An 18,265-nucleotide genomic window follows, 5' to 3' on the forward strand; every position below is an offset into this window, starting at 1 on the left:
GCAACTTACCTGTCTTGTTGGTGTTGCACGTTTGTTTGATTTTATTTTAACTCTGGTAATAGCATGTGTTTTCTGTCGTCTCCTCTTGGTAATTTCCTTTTTGCAGCTACTGTACATGATTTACCGACTCAGCTGCAGCCTGTAATTGTGCCTTTCTGCTGAAAAGTATTCTACGTCAGTGTTGGACTTTTCTTGACACTTTCATTAACTTTTGCGCCAACAAAGTCCTAAAATTGGTGACTTCAACTTGACTCGGTCAAGTTACGTAACTCGAGTCCTCCGCCTTTGCATGCTGGAAACTTGAGCTGTAATTTGGCTGCTTCAACGGGACAGTGAATCCAAAACACACATCAAAACTGCTTTTGTAATGGAAGGCCAGCTCCGTCCCCGGAAAAGCAACTGTGCCAGTTGTGACTATTAAAAGTACGCCAACTAGAATTATGTCAGAAGCTGGTTGATAGCCACAAAAGGACATCTGTTGCCTTATTTTTAAATTGTTGAATGAGCGGCCCCGTGTTTAGGTGTCGCTTTTATGAAATTCTGTTCGGTTGACGTGCATTAGTTAAAGGGCGGTACTGCCACATCAAATATGGCGGGCACGCCGACGTCAGGAATACTCACACAAAGTGGAGTCTACATTCATATGCTTTAACAGCGATCGCTTGTAATGGTAGGGTTTTAAGATAACAGTCTCCGTAATGAATAATCGATTTATCACTTTATGTTTTCTCACTTATGCACAACTGACTTGAAGTTTAGTTTGTATTCGATATATATATAGTTAAAATGTCCAGCTAGCTAACATAGCTTCAAAGTTCACACAGCTTACATCAGTCTGATGACGTAGGTATGTCCATCCATCCATTTTCTTGACCGCTTACTCCTCACAAGGGTCGCTGGGGGTGCTGGAGCCTATCTCAGCTACTTTGGGCAGTAGGCGGGGTACACCCTAAACTGTTTGCCAGCCAATCGCAGGGCACACAGAGACGAACAACCATCCACACTCACACGCACACCGAGGGACAACTCGAAGCGCTCAATTAACCTGCCACGTATGTCTTTGGAATGTGGGAGGAGACTGGAGTGCCCGGAGAAGACCCACGCAGACACGGGGAGAACATGCAAACTACACCCAGGAAGGCCGGAGCCTGGACTTGAACCCGAGTCCTCAGAACTGGGAAGCGGACGTGCTAACCACTCGCTACCCGTAGTAAGTACATTCAAGGTATAAGCTATTCACACTAGTTGACTCACAAGTTGTAACTTTAACATATACTAATATTGTTAAGCTTTCTTTTCATATGTTATGTATTGATAGAATGTTTTGGCAAAGACAAAAAAAAAAGTAAACCTCATGAAAATCATTGAGCAATTAGTCAGTTGCGAGTCACTGTGTTGCCTTTTAAGGTAAAATTGCCCCTACCAACATGGCCACCACATAGTCGTGTTGGCTAGCTGCGCTGCTGTCGCACACTGGCATATGTTGTCCTCATTTCTTTGATTACTTCAGTACATACCAAAGTAGGTATTTTTGGGGATGTATTAGTATTTTTGTAGTATTTGAGTTTAAGCAGCACATACTTTTTCATTCTTTTCCATACAAAAATATGCGTACTTTTACTTGAGTATGCAGTGCTTGTCCAATTTGCGCGCCTACATAATGATAAGCTGGCTGGCGAGATCGTATGAGTCAGAAAAATGTCGCATCCCGTCCTCCAAAGTTTATTCTTACTGCGGTCGGTGACATTGCACTCTTACGTGCAACAGGTCAGGGTGAAGCTAATTTTAACTGCAGCCCGCCGAAACGCTTTGACGGGGAACATCAAACTGCTCCACTACATAGAACGTATCAAAGTCATTGAATGAGTGACTAGTTTGTGATAAGGAAGGGGCCATGCTCAGGTCTTGTTGACTTGTTTTCCCGTTGCAGGCCGTGTTGCCGACCAGACGCCTTTTGCCCCAGATTCCTCACCGGCTGCGACAGAACACAACAGAAACAACAGGTTTATTTTTGTTTTCTATTTATTTAACCAGGTTGGGCCCATTGAGATCAAGAGCCTTCTTTTTAAGAGAGACAAGCGAGAGACAAAATACAATTTAGAAAGGCATCAATAAATTGTTCAGTTAAAACATCAACATTCTCTGGAGGCTGTTTCCACGTCTTTCAATCTGCAGGTGTGTGCAGATCAGTACCCAAAAGACGTCCTCCCAATTTCTGTCTGGGACAAGAACGAATCAAAACAAGAACCCCAAATAAAAGACCGATCCAAATGTACCCTCTGCTAGGGGTGTGCAATTAATTGAAATTCAATCCCAATTCCAACGATTACACTCCATAATTACAAAACCAGCATAATCATGAAAACATAAAAGATTCATTTTAATTTTTGAGTTGTTTAAATGTATACATTTGCACATTTTTTTAAATTTTAAATAACTAATTTAATAAATTTTATTTCATCCAAAAACAACTTGCATAATTATGGCGTTTCAAAGAATATTATCTTAATATTTTTTACGTTTAAACATTTTTTGATGATCGTCCTAATTGTGATTTCAATTACTACCAAAATAATCGTGATGAATATTTTCTTCATAATCGAGCAGCCCTACCCTGTCCTACATATCGTATGACAAGCTTCCTCTGAAAAAGTTTCAATTTTTCAATTGAGGCTTGACAATTCACTCGACGTGCTTTAATATAGAAAAGAATCCCAACTACCTTCATTGGCCAAGTAAGTAAAACACTTTCAGAATTTGTCTCTGGTGGTTGGAGCTAACAAACAGCAAACAAGCCACCATCACAAAATACACGTTTAGGACAATGTTCTTCAAAGTGTGCATAATGTTGCAATAGATTACAATAAGGAATCTTTTTTTTTTTTTTTTTTTTTTTTTAAAGAACAAAACCACTCTTGTTTTTGATGAACACTCGGGGCTACTATAGTTCTGCATTTTAATGTTTGTTATTATAGTATAGAACTTGGAGAGCAAAGTAATTTTGTTGTTGTGTAAAAGTTTGAGAACTACAAATCATATAATTGTGTTGAACAGTCGTAAAAAGTGAAAGAGGACCTGTTGTTCTTCATTTTTGCAATCAGGCCCGCTTGTCATGCGGCACGCCGATGTTGTGTTTTGTTGTCCAACGTGCATCATCGGCTGTGTGGTACATGCTGAACTTTCCCCTAGAAAACTCTTGAGACCACGCCCCCTGCCTTCCTCCCCGGCTGGGTGGGGAGATTTTTGTTTGACCTCACTGACACCCGACTTTTTTTTTGCCTGGATCGGATCGTGGGGCTTTTTTTTTATTTATTTATTTTTATCTCCGATTCGTCTGCCCGGAATAGATCGAGCGGCTTTTCTGGGCTGGGGGAGGACGTGTAAACAACATAAAAATTGACTTTTACACTGCATTTGTCTTCCCAATCAGCCTCTCGATCGCCAGTCTGACTAAGAGCAAACTTTGTTCAGTGTGCTTTGTCAGCCTGCCCACTGTTCTTTTGGTTCCTAGAAATGTTTGCACATATGAGGGAACACAGTGGGACTAGTGGTTATGTCTGCCATACAGTTCTGAGGTTGGGGATTCAAATCTGTGCTGTGCGGATTTTGCATGTTTTTTGACTACTCTGGTTTCGTCCCACATTCCAAAAGCTTGCATAAAGAATATAGGTCAAGTGAAATCTATACAGCAGCCGTTCTCAACTGACCCACTTTCACACAAGCCTCTGAAAATAGTGAACCTGCATAAATTTAAAAAAATAAAAAAATAAAATTAAATGATTGTTTTGCAGTAGCGCGGCATGTTGGATGAGTGATTAGCATGTCCGCCTCACTCGGGCACTCGGGTTCGATTCCAGGCTCCGGCCTTTCTAGGTGGAGTTTGCATTTTCTCCCCGTGCCTGTGTGGGTCTTCTCCGGGTACTCCGGTCTCCTCCCACATTGCAAAGATTCAATTCAGGGTGTACCCGACCTACTGCCGATAGCCAGCTGGGATAGGCTCCAGCATCCCCCGCGACCCTTGTAAGTGGTTCAGAAAATGGATGGATGTTTTGCAGTAGATATTTTTCTTCCCTTCGTGTGCGAATGTAGAATTGTCAATAGTGAGTAGGAGGTGTGAGCTGCTGATTGGATGGCTCAGCCTGATTGCAGCCACGGGATTGGTCAGACGAAGAACAGGAGCCACCAGCCGAATGATTGCGTTTTGTTTGTTACCAGTGAACTCATCAACAGTATGAAAGCATCTAATCAGTTAAATGATGAGTGAGTTCAACAGCTGATGTAATTACTTTTGTGTTTTTGATAGATTAGATCTTGTGCACTGAAAAGGAAAAAACAAAAACCCGACTATGGAAAATAATTGCTAGAATTCCTTGTTCAGTAGCCGGCAGTTTGCTTGAGTATTATTCTCAATTTGAATTTCAGACCATGAAACACATGCCAATAGTGACAACAAAATATATTTCTATTACATTAAATGTGATATTAAAGTTCACTTGATGTTACAAAAAGATTTACTGAAAGACGAAAAAAAATCCTTGTACGTAATTCCCAGTCCCTTCCAGTTCAGCCACATCCCAAAAGAGGTTAAATGCTACAGAAAATAAATACAGTAGATGGATACATTTATTTTCTCAGTACTGCACTTTCCAGATGTGTGTGAAGTAGGAGTCCAACAAAAAACTATTTAAATTGCAAAGTCGGTTTCGCATGGAATCAAACTAAGTCGAATCGTTCCGCTTCAGAATATATAAAGATACATATCAAAATGTCTTTTATTGTAGCGATACATCTTTTTAGGAAATGCCATATTTACAATACACGTTCATTCATATGGATGTCAAATGACAAGAAACTCGTTGCATCACATCCTCCAACTGACCCGTACCATATCGAACCAAATTGGAATCAAAATTAAACTCCAACTGTACTTAAATTTTTTACCCACCCCGTGTATCGAGTTTGGAATCGTCTTGACTGGAGAGAAGCACAACCCCAGTATGAAGTGACTCCTGCACAAATATCCAGACTGCTGTTATGACCCACACATGTCTTCCAGCTGCCTCTGCAGATCGCGTTCCTCCCTGACCTACATATGTGTTGAGCTGGAGCGTTATGTAATGGTGGACAATTCATGTTGCCAAACCACACAAGGTCTCTTGTGTTATGAAATAAGTCCTGTGCTGAGCTCACATGCAGGCTCCAAAAATACAGTCTGGACAGCAAATCTCCAGTTTTTTTTTCTTTTTATTTTAAACAGCAATGGTAATTCACAAGAAGAAATAGATGAAAAACTTTTTTTTTTTTTTGGTCAAGTACAAATAAAACTATACAGGCAAAAAACATTTACTGAAAAAAGCGAGTCCTCTTCACCGCCACCATCTCCATCTGGTCCGCGATGGCAAGTTGGCAGTGAGGAAGCCGCGGGATGAGGATGATGATGGGAATGAGGATGACGGGCCTCTAGGAGGAAGAGGAGGCCGGCGGCGGCGGCGGCGGCGGAGGGCTTGAGGCCTCAAACTTGCCGACGTCGTCGCTTTCACTGAGCTTCGGAAGCGACAGCATTTCCCTGGCAATGCAGGTCACCTGACCGTTGGCCACTGTGTAGCTTCCGTTTCTGCAAGCAAACAACCGAGCAACAGATGAGAACCACGTTTTCACCATGGATAATTGAGAGCCAAGAGACGAATGGACGCCGTCTTGTCAGTTGGGAGCATATTTATCTTTAGATGTGAGGCCTATTTTATTAACAACTCCACAAAATATCTCAAGTGTGAAAGTGAAAGTGTCGATGTGTTCACTGTAATAGAGCGGCCTCAGCGGTGTCATGGCGCATCCGATAACTAACTAACATCGGAAAAAGGAGTCACTATAACACAATTTATCAGTAATAAATTAAGTTGTACGGCATATATTTGTGGGGAATGGCGGCAGGTTGTATTTTACAATTTTAAAATGTGCAGAAGCTCGCAAGTTACTTATTGTTTACATTTACACAGCTCTTATTATGAAAAGAACACATCGATCGTTTCTGGTTCCTATGCAGTCAATATTCATCATTTTACAATGCACATCCTTAACAAAATAAAAGCATCCAGCAAACGCATATATTTGTGGGAACTGTGTTGGATTTTAGAGTTTTAAAAATGTGCATAATTTCACAAGTTACTTCATGTTAAAAATTAGGCAGCTCCTAATATGAAAAGAAAAATGCACTGAGATGTCACTATTGTCTTACAAATGCAATTATGCCATGTTGTAGTGCAGTGTTTCTCAATTCCGATCCTCAGGCCCCCCTAGCCAGCCTGTTTTCCATGTCTCCCAATTGCAACGCAGGTGAGGATCGTTATCAGGCTTCTCTAGAGCTGGCTGATTAGCTGTCATTGGAATCAGCTGCATTGGCAATTGGAGACATGGAAAACAGGCTGGCTAGGGGGGCCTGAGGACCGGAATTGAGAAACACTGTTGTAGTGACAGAAAACACAAATTAGTCACACTTTGTTTTTTTACAGTACAGTACATATTTTATTTTTTTAATGGAATTGTTATGAAATTACTGTATCAATGATTAAAAAATAAAATCACATTTAAATTAGGGGAGGGGGAATTTAGATATAAAATGTGCGATTAATTGTCAGTTAATTATTGAAGTGCGATTAATTACGCTAAAATATATATATATATATATATATATATATATATATATATATATATATATATATATATATATATATATATATACGCATTCATCTTATTTTCTCAGCTACCATTCACACACGATATTTTAAAAATCAGCCAGCACATTCCTCTCAGTGACCAATCATATTTCAGCTTACTTTTGGTTTTCAGCTCCAGGTTTCGCGAAGAAAAAGGAGGTCCACCAGTGGCCAGAGTCTTGTCGTGGAAGTCCTGCAGGGAGCACATTCGAGTGACACTTAGAGGAAGTCTTTAATAATAATAATAATAATAAAAAAAAAAAAAAGAAGACGAGAAAGTCATCGTGTCGCGTACCAGGGTGGTGTGGGATGACCTCTCCCGAGAACTCGGCGCTGCTACACGAGCTGTTGCTGGATGTGGACCCGATGCGCCCTGCAAAAGCACACGCATTCACTTTCATTGGAGGCCCCACAGTGGGAAACTTCCCTATTTGCCGCTCTCTAGTACCAGTTTTTTTGTTTTTAAATATTATAACCTTCCCAGAGCCTTCAAACAAATTTTAACTTGTTAGACAGTTTGTTTGTTTTTTAAATAGATTCCATCCCTTTATTGAGAAACAGGACATTATTTCATTATTTGTGGACTCCAGCCAGGCCTTGTGCAATATTCTGAAGTTGTGCAACTTACTTCTGTAGTAATCATGGGTGGCGATGAGGGAGCCGCTGGATGGAATTGCTGCCATCTTCTCCGACTTCAGCTGGGAAAAAGTGGGTGAAAATTGGAGGACCTGAGGGCCAAACAGGAAAACATCAGTTGGCTCGCCAACGGATTCACACGAACAATTTGAGGCGGCTGTGGTTCAGCGAGTCGTCCAGGTTTAAGTCTCGGGTCCGACCGTCTGCTGTCAAAGTGCCCTTGAGCAAGAAACTAAACCGCACTCCTTGTAAATAAAAAACTTGCGGCGTGGCATCTTCTCTCGGCCGGCTCGTTATATATCAGCATGTCACGCTTTCTTGTTTTGCTAAGATAAGACGACACCTTCGCTCGCTCTACAAATTGTGTAACTTGTAGCTCATGTTTTTCCTGTTATACTTCTCACGTGTCACCACTTTACAATAATTGCTTGTCTTATACTCTTATGTCTCTGGTTTCTATTTTTGACTTTATTGTAGATTGAATTTTGACTATGTATTTTTTTTAAGCTGGTGCCGAATCAAACATTTTGCAGAATAAAACTCCAATAATAAATCAGCCAATTAATTTAAAAAAAATAAAATAAATAAAAATAATTGTAAAAAAATAAAATAAAATTTTCTTTGGCCATTTAACGCTTAAAACAGTGATATGGATTCCAGGCAGAAAATGTGACTTTTTTTTCATTACTGTTTTACAGGTTGAATTAAAATAGTTAATTATCAGCCAATTAAATTAGCCAGCCAATTATTGGATAGTTGTTTCTATATTATTAATACATTATCTAATTAATTTGACATCCATGTGGACAGCAAAGTAAGGATTTCATTGTACAGCGCAAGTAGATCATGTTTTGATACTGTTCATATGATAAGAAACATGATGAATCTTTTTTTTTTTTTTAAAGCCACGTGCACTCTGTGCTGCATTCCAGTGCATGTTTAATGTATGTACTGTATATGTATATACTGTAGTATATTTATATGTATGTAGACGAGAGACAGCTGTTTGTGGGTCTCCGGTTTCCTCGCTCCTCCAGCACGTGTGACAACGATGCCAAACTGCGGGATTGAAGTGTTGTTTTAGATTAAATGGCGACGCGCAACCAGATTAGATTATCAAAATTGGAAGTTTACCATGAGGATTAACGGGCATTTAATCGGAGTAAACAACAGTTTACACAAGTACCATGACTTACGAGTGTCCCAATATACATGTTTGTTGAGTTACAAGTTGTCGCTTGATCTTTTTTTTTCTCCATCATTTGCTTTGTGAGCCAAAATGTAAATTACAATACATGCGTACAGAACAACCAATAAATGCTGCATGACCTAGCATGTGGGAAAGGAGAGTAATCTATTCTTTCCACGAAATTACACTCAGTTCCCAGTTCATTTCCATGAAAAGTTTCCCCCTTGGAATGGTTCCAAAAAACAAATGCGTGGGAAAAAAAACCCTCCAGGAAGTTTTTTTTTTCCCCCCTCAGGTTTTCGATGTTTTTTTTACACAGGAAAACATAAATGGGAGGCAGTTATTTGCACTTGGAGCTCAGCTCTGAGGAGCAGATGAAGATGGCGCAGCTTAACTGGAAATGAGAAGCAGATGGCTTTGGGGATTTCAAGGAGCAGGTGAGTACACGATGTACTGTCCACCATACACAAACAAAACCGCTGCCCAAATTGACAATTAGCAACAAATTGGTTCATTTTGTGGCCCTGACATGCATATAACGTACGCAAAATACACATTTGTGACCTAATACGCGCATGAAACACAACATAGTTGGCCAGGATTTTGGTTTCATTTGCACAAAACTGCTAATTTGTATAAAGTGAACACGAAACGCGTACTTGTGGTCACAAAACGTGTATAACGTGCGCATGACTTAGAAATTTGTGCCCACAAAGTCGTCGTTGCTTTGTGCCGGTCGTGGGAAAGACGAAACGCACCTCTAGAAACGAGAAGGTCGGACTGAAGCTGAAAAACAAATGACGGTTATTGTGGTTGAATTTGATGTTAGACCTGGAATGAGCTAGAAAGTCATTTTCTATAAAGCCTGCCATTACTTGAAATCCTATTTTGATATAATGAAACGGACTATCCACAGCGAGGTTGTTCATCATGTCTGACATTCTGGAGGTCGTTGTGTTGTAGTTTTTAGAAAAAGTGCGCACCATTTTCTTACCCGGGCATCCAAGTTGCTCACGGGAGTGACATGAAACCACATATAAGCATTTTGTTCATACGTTACATCGATTTTGAGGTCACAATTTGGTTTCTGAGATGCCCACAATGTGACGCCCGGGACATCGTAAACAAGCGGAGTCGTTGCTTGTGGGCTTACCTTGGCTGCAGATATGGATGTGTTGAAGTTGGAAGGTTCGGATGGAAGATGAGCGTCAGTGATAGGAACGGCCCATTTGTGTGTGGACGGACGGACGTCGACGACGACGGTGGGAGTGGTGGTGATGTTGGCCCCTCTCGGTCTCTCGCTTGGACACTGACTCACAAGTCCTGACAGGCTGCTTTTAATCGCTCCGGGGCCTACGTGGGATGCGGGTGGGCGGAGACTGAGGCGTGGCATAGCGGTGGAACGTGACCGCGGAGCATGAGTAGGAACATTTTGACGTCATAGGACCGACAGAGGCCGTGTCGGTGTTGACTGGAAGACGTCGTCATGAAAATAGATTTGGACGACAAATCAAACAAAAACGAGCGAAGACGACGACTTGGTGACGAAGCTGCGACATTGCAGCAGAATCCCTTGTGGTCTAGTGATTAGGATTCGGCGCTCACGAGCCGCGGATAGTTGGCACGCCAGAACCATCGCGATAATTGAGTGTCTCGCGAGAGGAAGCGCTTTCGTCAGAAATTCTTCGAGTACAGGGAATATATCTTTTTTTTTTAATGAAAAAAATTATTATTATTATTATTATTGACGTGTCAAACTTGTTTTGATGGTTCACCTCGGGTCGCCGTTCTAACCAATCTATAAACAACTGACAGTGCAACACCAAAATACCAAATTCCCAAAATGGTAGACAGAATTTTTTTTTTTTTAATTTCCAGAGCTGCATTCAAAAACAGAGTTGACCATAGTTCTGTACAGCCAATTTAAAATACACAGGGTGTAAAACCAAGTAACATTAAAGAAGATAAAACCAATAAAATGCAATAGTTAGCTGGCCAGTCTAGTGAGGATACAGAAAATGGATGGATTAATGGACAATTCCGAACTTTGCAATGCAACACAACTTTATGCAGTGAAAAGGAACAGCGTACTTTATTGCCTTTGCCTGTGACTATACCGACAAATTAGGCAGATTGTTATAATGTAGTAGTCAAATGACATTTCATCACATTTCGACATCAAAAATAATTCTCACAAATCAAATTACAATCCAAAGCCCAGGCTTTTCAATGAGCGGAGAGCTTCCTTTCACCAAGTAAGACCGCCATTTTGATTTGATATAATTGTGGTGTAAGCTCCAAATTGTCCATAAAACCAATACGATACTAAATAAAAACCATAGTACGAAATACGAATGAATTAAATACAATTTGACTTCATTTTAGTCACTATAACACATTTACTTTAATTAAAAAACATTTAAGTACAAAACCACTTATAGTCTATTTTTTGTTAATGTTGTAAACATTGTCAGTGGGCTGTCAATGTAGTTTTTTCTGTATTCAAGTGTTAAAATGAATACAGTAGCTTGCCAAATTGATTGAAGCACGGTGCGAGGAGCTTTTTGCACATCGCTGGGGTTGGGCTAGAAACTTATAAGTCACAAATTGGCAAATTTAATATTATTTTCAAAAAGCTATATACATGAATCCACACATGGGTGTCATTTTTACAAATTATTGACCAATCCAAATTGTCTTTAATTGTTAAATAAACATGTCATTTTTGGGGTCTCTAGAACCGTTGCTGGTACATGACACTTCACAAACGAAAGAACTTGAAGCGTGGGGATCTTCTTCCAAAGTCAGACGTTTCTGCCTTGTCTGTCAGGACTGCCGGTCATCTCCTCCTCTGGAAATCATACATGAAACATGTGGCCCCTCGTCATATAAAAACTAGTGTGTGCCAGTAGTCCTTACATTTTATTTTTTACAGAGTAACAGCTAAAAAAAATATATACTGAACTGTCCAAGTATTACCAATGGACCAAAATTAAAATACAGCAACATAGTGCAACCTTAATTTCTTTTTTTTCTTTTCTTTTCTTTTTTTTTTTTTTTTTTATCAGAAATGATGCAAAGGTGCCTTTCTGAAGTACAAGGGCAATTTAAAAAGACTGTAGTTAATAATTTAAGTGAACAAAAGGGTATTAAATAAATGTTTAAAAACAAGCAGTTGTTGAAGATGAAGTACAACTCACCTTCACACTACCAACCATTTCCTCAAAAGACTTGAACGTGGAGGAGTGTCTGGAAAGAAAACATAGATTTTGTTCAAGTTGGCTTGAATTTCCGACTGCAGTCAGCAACTGTTTGAAAAATTGCACTGACATATTTACCTCATGGATGGCACACTCATGGTGTGGCTCAGCGTGCTTTTATGATAAGAGAGCGATGCCATTAGACAACCAAGTGTTATCATATCAAGTGTCGAATATGGAGCGTAAAACTTACCGTGGCGGGCTCGGAAGGGGCAGAGCTCTGATGTGTTTGCAGCAAGAGCATAAAAAAAAAAAGATGTACACATGAGTAACTAGCTATGGTGTCATTTTTTTTTTGTCAGACTTAAGTCGCCATGGCTAAAACTTCTGAAAGACTCGACTTGATCTTCGTGAGATTAAAATCAGTCAAGCAAGCAAAGTTGTTTATATTTTCTAGCTACTATGTTTTGATAAATCACTACAATACAGCTTTCTGTTAAAGGGGACGTCAACCGTAAACATTTATTGACTACATGTTTTTTTTGTGACCTCACTCGTCTAAACGTGACATTCTGATTAATATTACATTTGTGGAATATGAGTTATGTGTGCGTGTGAGTGTGGATGGTTGTTTGTCTCTGTGTGCCCTGCGATTGGCTGGCAAACCAGTCCAGGGTGTACCCCGCCTACTGCCCAGAGCCAGCTGAGATAGGCTCCAGCACCCCCCGCCACCCTTGTGAGGAATAAGCGGTCAAGAAAATGGATGGATGGATGGATGGTATGTTGAAACATTCCTAGCTCTTTTCCCAGTAACAATTTTGTACATTTCCAGGTTCTATCGTGTTTGATTACAATTCTGGGATGAAACTTAAATTCATATGTGAGTCAAGGCAGGTGGGTGAATAATTTTGTCTGTATGGGAGAACAAATAGAATTTTTGAGATTGAGAACAAATTGTACAAATTGCGTAACCCAAATAATGACTTGACTAGACTTGCTTGAAATTTAATGACTTGCTTCATTTTTGCCACAATAATTTGGGTCTTACTTGAAACTTGAAGGTTAAGACTTGACACTTATGACTTGCATATGCTCTATGTGACTTACTTCTACCTCTTGGTGTTGCGTTTCATTTGAGGAAAATGGATAGAAGGAAGTATTATAAAGTGAATGATTATTATTATTATTATTTTTAACTTAAAAGTATTTACATTTGAACACCTGACACATGTTCTACTTTCACGGGCCTGTCATCTGTCAGCTTGACGTTAGAATTTTATTCCTGCTCCGCCTAGTTAAAGAGAGTATCAAGGTTACTTGTCAACAATCCAGTAAAATATTTGAGGTGGAACTCAAGTCCCAGAACGGCCAAGTATAGCAACAGATTGACCAACACTGCCCCCTCTTGGTACTGTACTGCATTACTGTGTGTGGCTAACAAATACAAATCACAGAGAAGTAACATATTGTTAATTTTCAAAATACATATAACTACTCCAAATACTCTATAATTAGTTGCATCTTTTTATGAGATTCCACCAGTAAACATGTGACTTGAGTTGCATTCTTTAAGTCCGTGAACATGAAAGAGGAAAAGGAAAGGAGAGAAGAGAAGAGAAGAGAAGAGAAGAGAAGAGAAGAGAAGAGAAGAGAAGAGAAGAGAAGAGAAGAGAAGAGAAGAGAAAGAGAAACCTCAGTGGTCATTGTGCCCCCTGCTGGTCTGCCTGGGTGACTTTGCCAAAATGTGTCGTGTGACATCCAGAAGTCAGCTTGTACTCACTAAACTCATTGCTAAACGCTATGGCTAACCGGCGACCTTTTCTTTTCTTGTTCAATAATTATGACTAGATATTTTAACCATGTTGTCACTCACTGTTTTTTTTTTGGTCTTTGTTTGTTTTTTGTTTTTTTAACCAGCTTCAACAGGTAAGCTTATACTGGTGGAAATTTTAAACATACAAATGGTAGTTAAAATCCATCCATCCATTTTCTCGACCGCTTATTCCTCACAAGGGTCGCGGGGGGTGCTGGCGCCTATCTCAGCTGGCTCTGGGCAGTAGGTGGGGGACACCCTGGACTGGTTGCCAGCCAATCGCAGGGTAGTTAACATGAGCTCAGTTAATGGCGAAATAGTTAGCATTGTCGGCTAGCAAGGCCGGCCATTATGCTTTGGTGAACTACCCAAAGAAGAATATGTCATCCAAATGTTTTATACACACAGTCATGTTTTGTGTTTTGGCCTTCCGGTGATGTCATTTTTCCCTGTGACCACAGTCTCGTTTATTGGTGGCGGAGTTTACGAGCTATTGCGTAGTACTGTATTGTCTTTCAAGCTGCTTTGCTTGTTGCCATGTCTTTTGTTCAGTGTTGCTTACTACTTGTTAGCTTTCTGTCTCCTTTCCAGAAGTACTTCAGGTTTGTTTTTGGTGTTAAAGTACTTGTAATGTTTTTTTTGTGTTTGTTAGTGTAGGTAACATTCTGTTTTTGTTCTTTTACCAGTATGTCTCTTCCGCTGGGGCTTCATTTGGCTCCTTTTGCTTGTAATTTGCTGTCTTCAAGTGGTTGCTTGTCGTACGATTTTTTTATTGTTTCACATTTTTGTTACTTTCACTGTTGTGCTTCACATGCGTGTGAACTTTTAGTAAAGCTTGAGTAATTGTTTAACCTTTAGTTGTCCATGCAGTCATCCATCCTTTAGATTTAAATTTTTTTTTTTTTTATCATCAACGCACACCTGTAAAAAAAAAAAAAAAAAAAAAAAAAAAAAAAAAAAAAAACGCAAACCAGATGTTGGAGGTTTGGTTTCTAATCATAGAATGGGTTAATAGTAGGGCTGTTCCGATCAGGGTTTTATGCTGCCGATTCCAATGCCGATCATCCATGAGTGAGATTGTCCAATAACGATACTGATTACATAGGTTAGCTGCACATTTTTCAATTTTAGAGCTGCTCACTAATGCTTATTTTAGTAATCAATTAATTTTTTGTAAATTATTTTTCCAATTAATTTATGAATCAGATCTGTCTCCACTCATTATACAAAGTCGGGACATTAATTTAAATTGACAGTGCGGAAAATGCACAAACACGTATTTCTGATGAAAGTATGAGCTGCAGGTGATTGGCAATGACTGACTGAATATGCTGATCATGTATTTTTTCATAGAAATCACAATCTGATTGATCAGAGCATCACTAGTTACTAATCTTGCTATCTTCTCTGTACATCAACTTATAACATCCATGCGATTTATCCTCCCCATCCACACCACATGTTCTTCTGCATTAATTAAATTTTTTATACGTGGAAGAAAAACTAATCCTTTTGTGGTATTTTGGGATCTTTTGGGATTTGAAAAGGCCCAGTGTAGGCTACCTCATCTCCGCCAGCCTCCGGGTGATGACCACGCCCACGTTGGACAATGCAGAAGAGGTCACATGACCTGCATGAACGAGACCTTCCTTGGTCCTCATGCATCTGCAGGCAGAAGGAATTGGCAGCATTAATTAAGAAGCGCCAAAAAAAGTGTCCACTCGACACACCCAAAACAGAACAGAAGGCCTGCACATACGCTTCACGCCGGACCTCCCGCTAATACCGCTGCTGCTTATACTAATTCAGGCTGTAAGGCTATTAACAGAGCACCAATCCTATTGCGCTCACAAAATCCCATCACTTGTTCCAAAGAGGAAACAAACGTGCGAGCACCTGACAAAAACAACGGGGGGGGGGTCCCACGTACGATCAATGTTTTCCTTCGAGAAGGAGAAACAAACACTCACACGTTGGAGTTGTTGATGTCATCCAAGACCGCAGAGGCTGTGAGATATCTGCAAAGAGATCGACATCACTGATTTCCCGATTGCATAATCACCACCAGGTTTGAGTAGCGTGCAAGCTGAGATCTCATTATTGAAACACGCGATGAGCGCACTCACGGGGAGGAGATCTGCACTTCCTGCCAGCCTTTGGACAGGTTCTCCTTCAGGCTGCTGAGAGGGCCCATCCCCAGCTGCCTCCTGATATCGGCGGCCGACCTATCTTTGGTCAGCAGCACCTGCCTGAGGGTCTGAATCTCCTCCTCCATCTGGTCACAAAAACGCAGCGAGATGGAGTCCGTCAGGGGACATGGCGAGTCTGGTTCTGCTTTGGGTGAATCAAATTAACAGCCAATTGAAGTCTCACCTTGGCGAGTTCGAACCTCAGATTGTCCCGGTCCTCGTCGCTTAGCTCTGCGGGTGAGCATCCATTTCCTGGCATGTTGGAGGAGAAAGTCCCGCCAAAACCTTGAGCAGAATGACAGATTGTTAATTTGAAGCGACCTTTGTGTGTGAGTGATCTTCATCACTGACGATGAATGTCGTTGATACGGCTGTTGTTGTGCCCATTGTTCTCTCATCCCGGTCGCTCAACCTCTCAATCCTGTTTTCTCTTTTTGGAGATTTCGTCCTTTGAGGAAATCATTCCTGACCTCAGATGGTTTTCGAGGAGTATTAATAACAGTTACCTTGAAAAATTGAGTTGCTTCAATGATTACATGAGTTTACATGATTTAACTAAATTACAATACAATGTACTTTATTAGTAACGTTGACGAAGGAAATGCCAAAAAATAAAAATAAAATTAAATTAAAAATATATAAGTAACTAGGGCCAGGGAGGAAAAGTCGACCAACTCGAATAAGTTTACTTTAAAAATAGGTCGACTCAAAATGTCTGCCTCAAGAAACATGTTTGCGCCGCCGTCCATGTTTCTGCACGGACCTTTATTGCACACACACTCAGTGGACTCGAAGTTGTTAAACTCACTAAGAGGCAGCTTCATTCGTTACTCATGGATTATTGTTGAAGCATCGTCTGTAAAGGTCTTTTAAGACACTATGACATCTTGTATGTGTATATATAATGATGTGTAAACTAAATGGTAGCGTAAATGTTAATCGCTAGCCCGCTGATGCTAATGTGATTGCTAATCGTTTAGCATAGGCTAATTTTGTTGGTGTTTAATAATGCATATGTACATAAGATAATTAATGAGTAGTTATATCCACTCAATTCAACTCACGCTCAACCTTAGTGGATTAACACACAAAAAAAAGTAAATGTATGTTTGTGTGTGTTGGGGTGATTATTTGATGTAATAAGCAATAGGATAATTGATTTTAAAAATATTCGATAGTGACCAGTCTAATATTAACACTCAGTGATCTTGATAAATTACTGTAATCTATTTACCGGTCTGGAAATCATAACATGTTGGATTACTTATCATCAAGGATCACTGATGAGGAGTTTTTTGACCTGTTCAATGTGCCACGAGATAACTTCTGTTGTTAATTGTCAGTACACTGTATAAAATAGACAGCATAAAATGGACTTGACTTGCTATGGTCTAGTTGACGACTTTTTGCTTTTATTCTCTACGTTTGGTTCGAATACTAAAACTAGACAACCGTAGATCCACACGAATTAGAACTGTCCACAGTGCTGAACTCGGTGCTAATTGTGGCTAGTGGCGAATGCTACCTGTTGCGCACAACGCCAACGTTAGCTGAGGAAGACCGAAAAAAACAAACACTACAGCATGAAATCGGTTACACGTTAGCAGATGTGCCAGAAGGCAGAAAACAACAGGAAGGAGCGAGGCTCTTTCTTACCCGGTCGGCTCATGGCGGCTGCGGACGAAGCTCGTCTATCGGTCTGTTTACATCCAATCAGCTCAAGTGGGACAGCAGCGGGAAACGCACGCACACATGCACATGGGATCACTGAGGGTATTAATGGAAATACATTACACGCCCACGCACATGCACACGCACACACACTCTGATGTAACATAAGTGAGTAAGTAAAAAGATAAGAAAACGTACGTATTATTTATTAGGTTAATGTCGCAATATGTTCAAATGATGATGAAGAATAACTCGTTTATTTCGGCTCCATACATATGCCTTCGAACAAATCAATTAACCGAAAAAGGTTTAGGCAGAAGCTACAAGTTTGTTATTGCCTATCCCATACAGTCCCATGACTCATAATATGACAACAAAACAAAATCAATCACTAACTACTACATTATACATAATTCCTAAATGTTTTACATTTGATCAATATCAATTATAGCATGAATTATTTGAAAATGTTCTTTCACCTAAAACTGAAACATCTATATTCTATGTTAGTCCTCGCTTTTATTTATTTCAAACATAAATAAACCCGTTAAATTATATTTTCCTTCTCTTAAAGAAATTCTGAATAGAAACGGATATAGACCATTGTTCACTGCACAAAAAAATATTTCCAGTATTTTCGAATGTACGATATCCATACATTTTAAAATACTGTACCAGACACTAATTGATTAGTTGATTGCCTGTAGCCAGCCTTATTCATTATTTTAATCACTTTTGTTCTGCAATTTATTAATTGCCTCTATATTTGTTTTATATACAGGAAGTTGTGAGTTTCATTTTTCACTTTTTTTTTTTTTTTTTTACTTTTGTTTATTTATTACAAATAAATGTAA

The 18,265-nt window shown here is 39.8% G+C and overlaps 2 protein-coding genes and 1 long non-coding RNA gene across 4 annotated transcripts; 1 reads left to right on the forward strand and 2 right to left on the reverse strand.

Annotated features, from left to right (window-relative positions):
* Positions 1–302: 302 nt before the first annotated feature.
* Positions 303–12,292, forward strand: LOC144013921 (uncharacterized). Its single transcript, XR_013282366.1, has 3 exons — positions 303–1,210; positions 1,931–2,003; positions 8,858–12,292. It is a non-coding gene; the product is annotated as an uncharacterized LOC144013921 (long non-coding RNA).
* ppdpfa (pancreatic progenitor cell differentiation and proliferation factor a) lies at positions 5,227–9,893 on the reverse strand. Its single transcript, XM_077513288.1, has 5 exons — positions 9,692–9,893; positions 7,342–7,441; positions 7,009–7,086; positions 6,834–6,906; positions 5,227–5,614 (listed from the first exon to the last, which is right to left on the reverse strand). Exons 2-5 carry the CDS (start codon positions 7,394–7,396, stop codon positions 5,461–5,463), a joined length of 360 nt encoding a protein of 119 aa, XP_077369414.1. The 5' UTR covers positions 7,397–7,441; positions 9,692–9,893; the 3' UTR covers positions 5,227–5,460.
* On the reverse strand, positions 10,389–17,520 carry LOC144013920 (tumor protein D54-like). Of its 2 annotated transcripts, none has more exons than XM_077513289.1 (9): positions 17,397–17,520; positions 15,925–16,025; positions 15,678–15,826; positions 15,522–15,569; positions 15,115–15,216; positions 11,992–12,018; positions 11,877–11,912; positions 11,739–11,787; positions 10,389–11,389 (listed from the first exon to the last, which is right to left on the reverse strand). In XM_077513289.1, the coding sequence occupies exons 1-9, from the start codon at positions 17,407–17,409 to the stop codon at positions 11,378–11,380; spliced, it is 537 nt and encodes a 178-aa protein (XP_077369415.1). In that variant the 5' UTR covers positions 17,410–17,520; the 3' UTR covers positions 10,389–11,377. The 2 variants fall into 2 exon arrangements, with proteins under 2 accessions (XP_077369415.1, XP_077369416.1); XM_077513290.1 differs by lacking the exon at positions 17,397–17,520 and adding an exon at positions 16,092–16,422.
* Positions 17,521–18,265: the final 745 nt, after the last annotated feature.

The sequence above is a fragment of the Festucalex cinctus genome, chromosome 2, assembly GCF_051991245.1.
Source record: "Festucalex cinctus isolate MCC-2025b chromosome 2, RoL_Fcin_1.0, whole genome shotgun sequence".
Taxonomy (NCBI): domain Eukaryota; kingdom Metazoa; phylum Chordata; class Actinopteri; order Syngnathiformes; family Syngnathidae; genus Festucalex; species Festucalex cinctus.

Coding starts and splice junctions, on each gene's coding strand:
- ppdpfa (XM_077513288.1), bottom strand. CDS start 7,396: ATGGCAGCAATTCCATCCAGCGGCTCCCTCATCGCCACCCATGATTAC. Junction 7,087..7,341: donor CACCCATGATTACTACAGAA/GTAAGTTGCACA, acceptor GTGCTTTTGCAG/GGCGCATCGGGTCCACATCC. Junction 5,615..6,833: donor CCTGGAGCTGAAAACCAAAA/GTAAGCTGAAAT, acceptor GTTTGCTTGCAG/AAACGGAAGCTACACAGTGG.
- LOC144013920 (XM_077513289.1), bottom strand. Junction 15,827..15,924: donor TGAGGTTCGAACTCGCCAAG/GTGAGACTTCAA, acceptor TTTTGTGACCAG/ATGGAGGAGGAGATTCAGAC. Junction 15,217..15,521: donor GACATCAACAACTCCAACGT/GTGAGTGTTTGT, acceptor TTCTGCCTGCAG/ATGCATGAGGACCAAGGAAG.